This window comes from Quercus lobata, chromosome 3, assembly GCF_001633185.2.
Source record: "Quercus lobata isolate SW786 chromosome 3, ValleyOak3.0 Primary Assembly, whole genome shotgun sequence".
Taxonomy (NCBI): Eukaryota; Viridiplantae; Streptophyta; class Magnoliopsida; order Fagales; family Fagaceae; genus Quercus; species Quercus lobata.
In genome coordinates this window covers 17,973,316-17,986,648 of record NC_044906.1, presented here as the reverse complement: position 1 = coordinate 17,986,648, position 13,333 = coordinate 17,973,316, and the positions used below count along the sequence as shown (strand labels likewise).

General features: G+C 33.6%; 1 protein-coding gene across 1 annotated transcript; it reads left to right on the top strand.

Annotated features, from left to right (window-relative positions):
* The first annotated feature begins 7,795 nt into the window (after positions 1 to 7,795).
* LOC115979814 (exonuclease DPD1, chloroplastic/mitochondrial) lies at positions 7,796 to 13,160 on the top strand. The gene is made up of 4 exons (XM_031101869.1): positions 7,796 to 8,022; positions 9,440 to 10,103; positions 12,362 to 12,567; positions 12,667 to 13,160. Exons 2-4 carry the CDS (start codon positions 9,517 to 9,519, stop codon positions 12,879 to 12,881), a joined length of 1,008 nt encoding a protein of 335 aa, XP_030957729.1. The 5' UTR covers positions 7,796 to 8,022; positions 9,440 to 9,516; the 3' UTR covers positions 12,882 to 13,160.
* The last annotated feature ends 173 nt before the right edge of the window (positions 13,161 to 13,333 follow it).

Sequence of the window (13,333 nt, the reverse complement as noted above, 5' to 3'; positions counted from 1 at the left end):
GACTCATTCACCCACAACCTGCTAAAATGTTGTTCAAAACACCCAAATGCACCCACCCAAAGCAAATCAGCCACAAACCATCTCAATTCCACCAAAAAACAAAAACAAAAACAAAGGAAATCATAAATCAAAAATAGAGGGCGAGTGAGAAAGAGAGAGAAACTCATATCAGGTTGTTGAATTTGAAGATTGTTTATTAATTTCACTAATGAGGTCAGCGACACAGCTTCCATGGGTGAACTAAACTAGTGGACAACCTTAATAGCACACTAGATTAAACAATAAAAAAACTAAGGCTCAACCCAAAAGGAAAATATAAATATTAAAATTAGAACCACATTTTTCCTTTCTACAATAGGCTAATGGGGAAGCATTAGTCATACTACTTAAAATCAGATATCTGCTTAAGAAGGTATTCAAATGCAATGTATGTCTACAATGAATTGTATAAAATAGGGATCATGCTTTCATGGTTAATGTTTATAGAAGTGAAAATGCATGTGGATTTGTGCAACTGTACCTGGCAACTACCTATACACTACATACATCAAAGTGGTCACAAATGAAGGATGGTACCTAATAAGTAGATATGCTTCTGAACTGATTGGATCAGTAGTGCATATAAAATATAAAACTAAAGGTAACCACACCAGTTTTGACATGGATCAAACCTAACTGATACAACTTTCCCAACTCAGATAATAAAAAAAACCTCAAATATCACAAGCTTTCTAAAAGGAGAGATCTAAAATATAAAGACTGAAATGGAAGTTAATTAAGAGATGCAATGTGTAATATTGCTCAGCATCTCATTAACAAGACCCAAATATCAGTACCATATCAAGCCATACATGCTAAGGAATACCAAACACAACATACTAGATATAACATGGCAACAAGTTACAACACATATATCTTAAGGAGAAATAGTGCCACCAATAAATAATTCTTGATTCTAATATGTTGCCCTTGCAACAGAAGGGTTCAATTTACAAGTACAACTCCTAAAACCAAGTAATCTCTTCTATGTTGCTACAACAGATTGCTCCAAATCAAAGAATCACTTGGAACAATAAAAAAATTAATGCTTAACCCAAAAGAAAAATGTAAAAATTAGAATTAAAACCACATTTGTCCTTTCTATACAAAATAAAAGTGGATATAGAAATTTACATGGGGCTCATTGATAGAGCAACTCTTTGCAAGGAAGACTACATTTGTGACATGAAGAGTGATCTTTAGTTTCCTCAATAAAAGTAAGGGGTGTCGGTAACAATCAAATGTTTAAGCACCTCCTTACTTCCAATATGGATTTTTCTCGAGAATACATTTGGGATGTGCAGGATATGTGCAATCTGCACAGTAGTAGAACCAATGGTTTAGATTTCGTTCTTCTTCACAAATATCACAGTAATTTTTACTGGAGTCATCTTCAGCTATATAACTAAGAATGAAGGGGTGCTCATGTTGTTTGTACATTGTGGTTTGTGGTAGTGTCGCACATTTAAAGTCGAGTGCAAATTCACAAGTGGTACAACAAAATACTAGATTTCTTCTATCACCACAATTACTGCAACTCTGTTCAAAGCTTGTAGAGGAGAGGATAAGGTGATACTTATGACCTTCATGGCTAAGGATTTCTAGGACCAAACTACATTGAACATCAAGTTTAAAAAAGCATGCCCCACAAAAATAGACGAAGCCATTTGTTGACTAGTCACAAGCAGTACACCAATGCCAATAATTTTGGACGGTGAGTGGGTGTTGATGAAGATGGTGTTGCTTTTTCATTAGTAAACTAGCACAAGATTTATGAAGAAAGAAATTACAATTGGCACAACTAAAAAAATGAGGGAAAATGGCTCTTACACATCCGTTGCATTTTTCATTATTGTGAACCTCCTCATCAATGAGCTTTTAGTCATGCTCATGACTGAAGTGTTTAATTTCTGTGGCTATTCCAGTTCCGTCCTCCCCCACTTTGATATTTTTGACTTTGTAAGCTGCTGCTGACTCAACAGATTGATCGAGCTTTGCATCTTCGTTCTCCTCATCTTTAAGTTCCAGCAAATTTATGTCCTCCCTGTTTCTCCAATCTATAGCACAATTGAGGTAAGCAACAAAATTGCATTTGGAGCAATAGTAAAGCCCGTAGCGCGTGTCCACCTTTTGAACATAGAGTAGACAAAATCGGGAGTCGGATTCACGGAGTTCAAAAGAAGAATGGGTGAGGTGAAGGGGGTGTCTGTGACATACAACTTTGACTCTGCGCGGGAAAGAAGCGCATCTTCTATGAATACAAAAACCACATGGGACACACATATTGGGAGCACCCTTGCCTTCTTTGCTGCAAATGTCGCAAGTGAACGTGATTCACCTCCAAAAGGGAGTCAATGGGTGATCGTGGAATTCAGCTTCAAGTTCCAAAACAGCACATTTCATGTGAAGGTTGAAGTCGCAACGGTAACAATAATTGTATTCCTTACGAGATTCATTACAGACTTGGCATCTAGTGTTTTCTTTCTAAAGATAACCAGTTTTTTCATCAAAAAGAATAAAAGGATGTAATGGGTGCAAAGGATGGTGCCCAACCCAAAGGGTACATCCGCACATGATTTATGATGTATGTATGGCAACCATTCGCATTCTCTACAATAGTAGCTAGGACCATAAACTGATTCTTGGCACCCACAACAAGTAGCTCCACCTCTGTAGTCTGGATGGTAGACCAAGGGATGCTTTGAATCGCAAAAATGTAGAAGTTGCTGTTGTTGCTCCATCTTCTTGTATGACATGCACAGAGTCACAAACAAAATAACATCCAATTTGTTTAGAGAAAAATAAAAATGTAAGTCAATACAACAGGGCCAATAAGCTGAATCCAAATTTATATAGATGAAAAGAAACAAAGAAAGAGAAATAGGTGTGTGAAACACCGATTTTTTCAATTTAAGAAAAGATTGAAGGCTTCTTGTTTTGGGTGGGATCAAACGTTTATGAAGGAGGAGTGTGTGCAGAATTTGGGCGTGAGTGAGAGCAGCATTTAATTTGCACATGAGGTGTTTGATTTTTTGTGTCTAATGAAAGAAACTAAAGAAGTTTGGATTGGAATGAAAATTGGATTTGGGCTTGACTGTTTAAGAGGCTTTGGTGGGGACGAAATATTTTTATGGTTGCGGCAAAAAACTGCTATGATAGATGATTTCTTCATCTCTTGTAAAGATAAAGACAATACAATCTGTAACTTCCTCTAGTTAAAGATTTTATTATTGCTTTTTTGTTTTTTTTTTTTTTTTTTTTGCAATCTCAAAAGTGGAAGGCAATGTTAAACTTAAAAGAAGTATTGAGTCAGAGAGTAATTTTTAAAATTGTATCTTGTTTTTTTATTTAAAGGAAATGCACCTAAAAAGTTAAGAATAAATAATAAGAATTGTGGGGCTAGAGAATTTGTGGCCCCGACCCACTTTACATTAGGGCCCAAGGCTTGAGCCGAGGAGAACTATTGTCGAGGACGCATAATGAAAGTCCAAAAAAGGCCTAAGGATATGGCCGAGGACGATCTTATGCTCGGCACCCCATAGAGCCCTAAAGGAAAGGACGAGCTTAGTGCAGAAACAGGCCAAGTGAAAAAGCTGCCAATACTACAACAAAGAACTCTGCGTCTGACAGGTCCATTCTCTTCACCATGCTATTCAACTTTTACAACCATCCCTAACCACTCTAGGTATGAGCTGATAGGACAAGTCTCGACCCCATAAAGTGGAGCTTACACGTGGACACTGGAAGGAGGGTAAATGTTAGTATAAAATGGGAAAAAGAACCAATTGAAGAGGGGGGGGTCTCCCAGACCATGAAGTCTTAAAAAAGGAGAATAATAACACTAAGCTCCTCGGACGAGGTCTAAAGACCGGAACCACTCATGTCGCATCAGAAGAAGGTCTTGTTAGACACGTCAGGTTCACCTTCATGTAAATTTCCATAGAAACCATGGCTAACCGCTGTTCGGTGACCCAGGTCTAGTCTTTCAAGCCCACGCTCTACAAATGATATTGTTTGGGCCCTTAAACGTACGAACCCAATATCATTTTGGGGTCGCTACAAATTGTGTCCTTACAAGAATACTTTAACAAGAAAAGTTCCAACCATTTCTTTAAATTCCCCCAATTCTTCAGACTCAAAAAGGTTTTTTTTTTTTTTTTTTACTTTGTTCTATTTATGTCATTTCTTACCATTCATCAAAAACTATTTAACCCAAATCCAAGTTTTTTTTTATTCTATGTATCAACTAAATTTGCTTTCATGTTTAATATGGTTAGTTCTCTATTATGCAACTTTTCAATTAAGTCAGACCAGTCACTATAACTCAAAATAACAGTGACATTCAAACAAAACTTCCAACAAAAAATTTAGTAGTGACTATAGTAGTTTGAGGATACAAAAAAGAAAGAGCAAAGCCTTTTATAATGATAACTTTCAATTTATGTGCCTATAGTTTGAGGATACAAAAATGTAGTGTTAATCCAAGTACAATAGAAATTTACTACATTTAATATCTATATGACAAATTTTAAGCAAGCATAGCAACTTACCATTTATGAATAATAATAGAAAAACACACATATATATGAACAAATTTGCAAAAGCAACTATTAATACATACAGTAAAAAGAATTCAATCTTGGCTTCGGAACACACCTAGAGAAGCCTCCAAGTTACCCTCAATTTCAATATTGTTAGAACCAAGGTCATGAAGAACTCATTAATGACTTCTACTATATATAGTGTATCCTATGGTATCAAAAAAAAAATTTCGTTCTCCAACTCAAGAGAAAAGGAAACAAGAAAGAACAAAAACACAAGTAAGCAAGAAATATATTCTTGCTTGCCAACAACTTAAAGTAATATAATTTTCTTTTTCTTTTATCTAATCTTTTATATTTTTTAATCTTACTTATCCATGTCATGACTTCTTACTACCATTTCCTTTTTCTATTTTTATTTTTTTCTAAACATGTCCATACTAAAATGTTATTTTTTCATTTATTTATGAGATTTTGTTATGTATCTCTAACTAGGTTATACCACCGAAGGGTGGTAGCTTGATGGTAGGGACAGTCCCTAAAACCATCACCCTTGCAAGTTTGAGGGTTGTGGTTCGAGTCATGGCGCTTCAGTTTAAAATGTTGTGTCCACATGGATAGCCCCAAGCAGTTTCAGTGGTCCCATGAGATAGAATTTGGGTTTAAGTGGGCCAGGGCAATGATACTATGCCATATGAGCCCTTTTTTTTGTTCATAAAAATAGATTAAAAAAAAAAAAAAAAAAAACCTAGGTTATACACACATAAAATTCTATCTCTTGCGTATGATGAATTTTGAGGTGGAATTTTCTTAAATTTGTACTTTGGAAATTTCATGTGGGCCTACTGCTAAATTTTCCTTATCTTGCTTAGGGAGATTGAAAGAGTTTTTAACTTATAAGAGTTGTAGGCCATTCCTAGCCAAAAATCATGTGTCCTTGATATTGAACTTTCATGGCACCCAACTATAGAAAGGGTGGTCAAAGTTTGGGCCCGTGGACATTTGTAATAAGGTGTTTCAAATTAGTGATGGCTCACATATAGTTTTTTAGCCCACTCTACTCCTCCCATATAGTTTCTCACTCTCAAGGTTAAACAATGATGGCCAATGTAAGGCTTAATTTCTATATATGCACTTAACTCCCTTTCTAACTTCTATATTGAAGGGGTTTGACATGTGATAAATCAAAAGATCCAAACAAATTTTATAATTTTTTTTAATTTATAATTATTGATGTTGTTTTTTGTGATTGATGTATCATAAAAATGATGTTAATAGTGAGTTAATGAGAAAAAAAAAATAATGTTCTGATAATAACTTACCACATTAACAAGTTTTGAGAAAAGGTTGTGAAAACTTTTATAATTATTCCCCTAAAAAAATTGTGACTATAGAATTTTTCGATAGTAACCCATATTGTTCTTGTATTGTGAATGTGATTGTGGGGGAAACAACGGAATGGGGGAATGAGAGAAAGAAAAACTGTTTCCTTCCAAAAAAAAAAGAAAAACACCATGCATAATTTTCTTCCTTTCTTGGCAGTTTGGTAAATATTACTTGTAGTGCATTTGTCTTATGATCCTATGTGCCCAACTATCTCAAGCAAGGCATAATCAAAGTCACAAGATGCTAATGCTTCCCTTTGTAGAGCATATGCAAAACTTCACGTTCTAGCATACTATTGACTTTATCAACTAGCTAGTGCAATACCAAAATTGGTGCCAAAGCCAAAGAGATCTACGTAATTAATGGTGTTGTTAATTTCAAGACAATATATTATGGTGGCCTAATAAACAGGTAACCATCATCATTTGGATTGCATTGTAATCATTCTTATTGTAATAGTAATTCTTTTGAGCAAGAAACAATTGACATTGTGCCCAATGAACATAATTACAAGGATTTGTTCAAATTATATATAGTACTCAGACATGTGACAGTTGAAATATCATGCAATTAGTCAATTAATGTAATTTTTATTTGGGAAGGTCAAGAATATTCCCAGCATGCAAAGAATTAAATTGAAACCACTAGACAATCAGATTTTCTTTCTCTTGATCTTCATGTGGTCTACTATGCTTCATTGATTCCTTGAAAAAATAATATGTTTTTCAAGCTCTATACTTATGAACTCCATTATCTAATACTAAGAGCAAGAGTATTATCTGATATTAAGAGTAAGATTATTATATCAGTTTGTGCAAAAATTTTGGTTTATTTTAATATAAGAACATACTTTTTTTCTATTTTATGTACTCACTTTTCAAAACACCCTAGTCAAATTATCTATTTTATATTACATTTCTTTATAATAATAAAAAAATTCATCATTTTTTTAATCATTTCTCTTTCTTCTCACATAACAATTACCATTCTTTTTTTTCTTTTTCTTTTTCCTATTGTCTTCAAGATACATAAACAAAAAATAAAAAAACTAAATGCAAAATGCGTAGTGTTAGTGTAAATTTACATGACTACTGTAACAACCATGTATTTTTACATAACTTTGCATAATCTAATGTGGGTGAATTTTGGGCTTAAGTCGGATAAAATGTGGTATTTTTTCTATTATATAAGCTGATGCGAGTGCTCTAATACTATAAAATAAAATTTGAGATAAAGCTCCATTACAAGAAACTTTTGTTTTTGTTATTTTAGCAAGGCAACTTGGTGATCACATATAGCAACAATTTGTTAAAATTGTCTTTAATTCCTATCATATTGAAAAATAACTATATATCAAGTATAATAGTCATTAACGGGATTTCAATTAGCTCAACTAATAAAAAATTGATTTGATATACAAAAAATTAATTGATATCTTAACTTGATGAAAAAGAATAATTATCATGAACTGAAATTATTTCTTATTTATTTTTTTAAAAAAAAAATTATAGCCACAAAAGACACTAGAGATACCATTAAAAATCTAAACTAAGAATAGGTTAAAATCACCAACGTTGGAGTCTATCAAAATTATCCTAATTAATTCATGACATGATCAAATCACTGTTGTGACATAATTTGCATGTGCATCACATGGATTAGTGATTTATTAACCAAATAAATAGGATAAGAAGTGAGAACTACACTTTTCTGGGACCCACTTCATATAGACTTTGCTGATATGGCATGAGAATTGGACAGAGTATCAAAAAATGTAAGGTACAAAACCTGAGAGGAGTTGAACCCGGATGGGGCATCATTCATGGATCCGAAAGTTTAGGTTGGAAGTTGAAACTCGAAAAATACTAAAATTATTTTATTTTATTTTACGGTTTTCCTCAACATTGCTTTCTTACAGTCACAGTTGCTTCTTTCACAAAAACTCGCTTCTCCATACGCCATCCGAAAGAAACTCTCTTTTTCACTCTAAAATATCACATTTCAAATCTCATACAAATCCGCTTGTTTTTTGGGTTTCAATCTTAACAGTTACCAGGCATGTCTCTCTCTCTCTCTCTCTCTCTCTCTCTCTTATTGGTTACTTAGAAAATGAACTGAGAAAAAGAAAAAGAAAATATGAACTTGGAACTGATTTTTGTGTCTTTTTATGCTCTATGAAATGAAACCAAATCAAACTGAACTCAGCTTCTAATACTGTTTTAGCAGAAATTCTTTTTTTCTGTTTGTCTGTGTCAGAAAAGAGTACTGGGTTTTCTTTAAAAAATTTAGTTAGTTCTATCAAAGTTGATCACTTTATGTGCCAATTATATGTGGGTTAATGAGTATGAGTTATTTGATCAAATGGGGTGTTTCATTTTGTTGTAATTTTGAGGATTTCATTGTGCCTAAGAAAATTAAGCATGGGCGGCTTTTAGTTTGGATGATTCTGGGTCACATTTTGTGACTAGGATTGATTTGAAAATGTTGCTGATAATGGGTTGGTATTTTTTTGGGATAAAGTTTTAAATTTTTTCAACAATAATATTATTTTGTTTTCTTTTTTGTGATTGCAATTTGAATGCTTGGGATTTTTTAGTTCAGGTCCTGGGTTTTTTTTTGGTCTATATTTTAGTTAGTTCTATAAAAGTTGATCACTTTATATACCATTTGTATGCAGGTCAATGAGTTTGATTTATTTGATCAAATGGGGCATTTTATTTTGTTGTAATTTTGAGTTTTTCATTGTTCTTAAGAAGATTAAGGCATGGATTACCTCCACTTTTGGATGATTCTGAATCACATTATGTGACTAAGGTTGGTTTGAAAATGTTGCTGAGAAGGGGTTGGTATGTTATTGGGGATAAAGTTTAAAATTTCATTGATAGTATTCCCCCACCCCTGGTATTGAGTCCACCTTTTTAGGCTTTTGCTACTGGAATAAGCATTAAGTTATGTTTTTATATTAAGGTAGGGTAGAAGTGGAATTAATTTATGATTGTGAATGAAATTTGTGAGGACTTTCTTAGTGACTTCTCCACTATAGAGTTATGTACATTTTTGGGAGGTACCCTTGGTTTGTCTGATTGGAAGCCTTTTATTCTGGTTTTTCTTGGGTTTGAAAGGTGGTTTGGTCTGGTGACAAACACATTGTTAATTGGCTTATAGTATGCATCTTAGAGCTTGATTGGCTTCGTATATTGGATGATGTATGTCACATTGTTGGGCTCTTCTACTTTAATGAAGATTTGGAATTTTTTTTTTTGGGAAGAATGCTAAAATCAAGTGATCTACTGGACCCTTAAATTTGAATTTCATAGTTTATCATTAATATACATTGTTCGTGTTTAGTGAGCTGCAATATTTCATTATGCAGCACTGATGCTTGAGGTGGTAGATAATTTGCAGTTGATTCAGTGTGATAACTTTTTTTTCTCCCTCCAATATTTCTCTTATCAATTTTTTTTCTTCCCCAGGTCAAAGCTGATTGATTGTGTTATGTGGAATCTACAACTGTATAGGAACCTTGCTCTTCTATAGTTTTGGAGTTAAGATGAGGACAGGTTCCATGTGCTTTTCCATCTTGCAAGTTCCTAGATGCGGAATCCCCACCTTAGCTACTTTTTGGAGGGAAAGCTTCCACAGTTTGAGTAGGACTGACAAAAACAGTTCTAGCTTTAGGCTACTTGGTTCTAATACCTATGGGCTTGAGAGAAGTTACAATAGGAAATGGACTCAAAGACCTGTATTTACAAACGCAGAGGGAAGAAATAAAATCACCCAGCAAAGCAAACCAGGCAACATTGGGCATGAAATTTTAGATGGAGTGGTTTCAAAAAGTGATACATTTAGTGTAAATAAGACAGAAATTAGTCAATTCCAAAATATTGAATACTGTGATATTCGACAAAAGATTGCTGAGAATAAGGAACTGGCTAGCCTTGTGACAGTTATTGTTTTTGACATCGAGACAACTGGTTTTAGCAGAGAGAATGAACGTATCATTGAGATTGCACTTAGAGATCTTGAGGGTGGTGAAAACAGTACTTTCCAGACGCTAGTAAACCCTCAACGCTTTGTTCCAAATTCACATGTTCATGGCATTACAACCCGTATGGTCAACAAACCTGATGTTCCAAGGTATTCTATATTTTAATTGTTTGATATGCAGTCCCATTAAAGAAGTTAAAAATAATAATAATAAATAAATAAATAAAAAGTTACAGCTTCTATTTTGTGTCATATATATGGGCAATTAATTTTAATTTTGTAATAACTCTTCTACACTTGTCTGTGCCTGGGACCATTTATTGATGTGATTATGGAATATAATTTATTATGTGCTATTCAATTCTTTAGTCATAAAATGACTCCAAAGTTTCTTGTTTTCTTTTCATTTTCTCAGTATATGTTATAAAAAATAATTTTATGATGTTATACTTTGCTTTCACGTTTTTGAAGGAACCTTGGATCATGTGTGTGTTTGTATTTGCATGTCTAGAAAGCATACAGAAGTAGCATATATATGCCTGGAGTAATCAATTGATACCAAATTCTAAGGTGGTAAGTAAAAGTGGAAACATAGAAAGTACTTCAAACTCCAAAGTCTAAAATAATCTTATGCCTATCTGAAAATTTCTGTTTTCAAACATGATTAGGGTAAGAACTCATGGTTAGGACCAAGACCCACAAACAAATTGTTTTTTATCACAAGTTCCTGCATAATGCTTCTGATAGTAGTAAAGCTGTGACTTCACTAGACATAATTTATAGTTTGTATGATCAGCACATTCTGATTATTGTAAAGGAAGATCTATGACACAATGATAACATTGGATGATTCGTAAATTGGTCTGTTGGACATGGACACGTTATGGCGCACTTAAGGATATGAAGAGCTATAGGATGATGGAAATGCCTGGAATCTGAATTGAGCACATTCATTGTTGAAGTAACTTAATAATATGGAATTATGATGAAGAAGGTCAAAAATTCATGCATGTAGTGAGGAAATGTTTTGATTCTGAAAATATAGTCTAACTCAAATTGTCTATCTAGATAAAGTGAAAGCTTTAAAGAGGATTTATGCTATTTATAATAAGGTTTTTTTATATTGGGTATTATGCTCTACTCCAATCTTTGGCTAATTCCAAGGAATTTTTCTTCTTTAAATGTCCGTCAAGCTTTGTTCTCTAGTTTAGCCAATAAATGTTTCAACTTGTTAAGTCCTGGAATTATGGATCCTGTTATTTGTTAGAAAAGAAGATCACAACTGACATTAAACAGCTGAGGAACACCCATAACAATAGAAATGGTTCCGCAATTATTTAGCCAATACAAGCTCTGGCCCAAATGACGAGGTTATAAGTTCAATACTCATGAGTGCATGTGTGATTTACTTAACCTACCACAATTTTAGGAAACGATCTTGCTTATAGTTTTAAATGGTTAAGTAACTGTGGATGACTTAATCTGAAGTTGATTTCAATGGTTGATTGAATCTTTGCATTTTATTGCTATTTTTTCATTGGTAAGTTACATACACATTCGCTTAGTCTTGAACCCATGATTTCATCCTTCACATTGTTTCTATAAAGAAAGGAGATGCCATTAGCTCATTGGCTTTTGTTTTCTATTTCATTGGGTAGGTAACTTGTCATTTAGGTCTCTCAAGTTTGTAATCTCTTGTGCACTGATAATAAAAGCATCAAGCACCGCATAGCCCTTTGATGCTCAGACGCAAAGCACAAGTGCTCTTGATAGTAAACTAAAACATAAAATGTTTAATAAAATTAAAACAGGAATATGTTTTGCCTATTACCTTAAATGAATTGTGCAATTTATATATAGACTAAGTGATAATAATCTAGTCATATAAAGTTGAAATATAACATTTTTATACATAAATTTAATATCTTTGAATGAAGCATAAGGTTTAATCAAAATGTATCCTATAGGCTAAGACCAAAAAACACAAGAATAGTAAATTATCCTTGTTCGTGTCTTTTGATAAGTTTTTTTTTTTTTTTTTTTAATGGTTCATGTCATTTCCTTTAAGATCAAGTTCTTAATTTAACTACTAATATATTATATTTAGCAATATAGGCATGATTTATGCCTCTTCAAAAAGCACCTGATCTGAAAGGTAAACAAGCTTTGCTTCAGTTAAGCGAAGTGCTTGGACTTTGGGCCTAAGTATGATGTGAGATACCCTGAGGACAGGCTCTGTTCGCTGGCTGTAGTGTGTTGCTAATGAGGGTTGGAAAACTGCTTGTTTATTTAGATAGGTTATTGAGTATCATTAAACTTATTAGTGCTCATATTTTACTTATTGTTGTTCAGTAAAGTTCAGACTTGATTACAATCAAGTTAACTTTGGTTTTGTGAATTAAATGTAGGATGGAGGACCTGATACCAATCTTACTGCAGTTTGTAAGAAGCCGTCAGAAACCTGGGGGATATGTAGTGTTGGCCGCTCATAATGCTCGCAGTTTCGACGTGCCTTTTTTGCGTAGTGAATTTACTCGTTGTAAAGCTGAGTTTCCTTCAAATTGGTTGTTTGTGGATACGCTTACTCTGGCACGTGAGATGATGAAATCTAAAGGTCAATCTCTCTCTCTCTCTCTCTCAGTGCAAACACAAACATTTTTTTTTTATGTGTGTTGACACTTGACAAAGGAATTTGTATTGATTTTATTTACAGGTGAAAAAAGTACTTCAATTTCATTGCAAGCCCTTCGTCAAAGCTTTGAAATTCCATTAACCGGTAAAGCTCATAGGGCCATGGCAGACGTAGACTTACTGTCTATCATTCTTCCAAGGCTGACTTTTGTGCTGAAATGGTCAATCTCTGATCTTATAATGAAGTCGTTCCTTCCCTCAGATTCACCCAAATCCAAGAAGAAGAGTTTGCGCTAGTTTCCAGCCATGAATTTGCTTCAGTATTAACCATTTTACTATAACCAATAACTGATTGGTCCAATGATATGGGGTAAGGCCTGCAAGAGAATAGAATTCATTTAAGCAGGTTGAAGAATTTGAAATTCATTGATGTTGGTGACCATGCTTGGGGTGGCATACAAGTATACAACCAATTATTGGGTTATTAGTTTTTGTAATTCAAAGAAAGAAACTTTATTGTTGTAATTTTAACTCATTCATTACAATAAAAATGTCATTATTTATTCAGTCTTAAAAGTTAAGGTTTTGGGGTTCAAACTTTTATTGCCTTCTTCTTTCACTTTAAGTATGTTTGCTAAAAGAACGAAGTGATTCAGCTTTACTTGAATAAGAGAATGGCTTGAATAACTTATGGATAACACAAAATGGTAGGAATGATGTCCCAAGTAATTTTGGTGCATGTGTTTTGT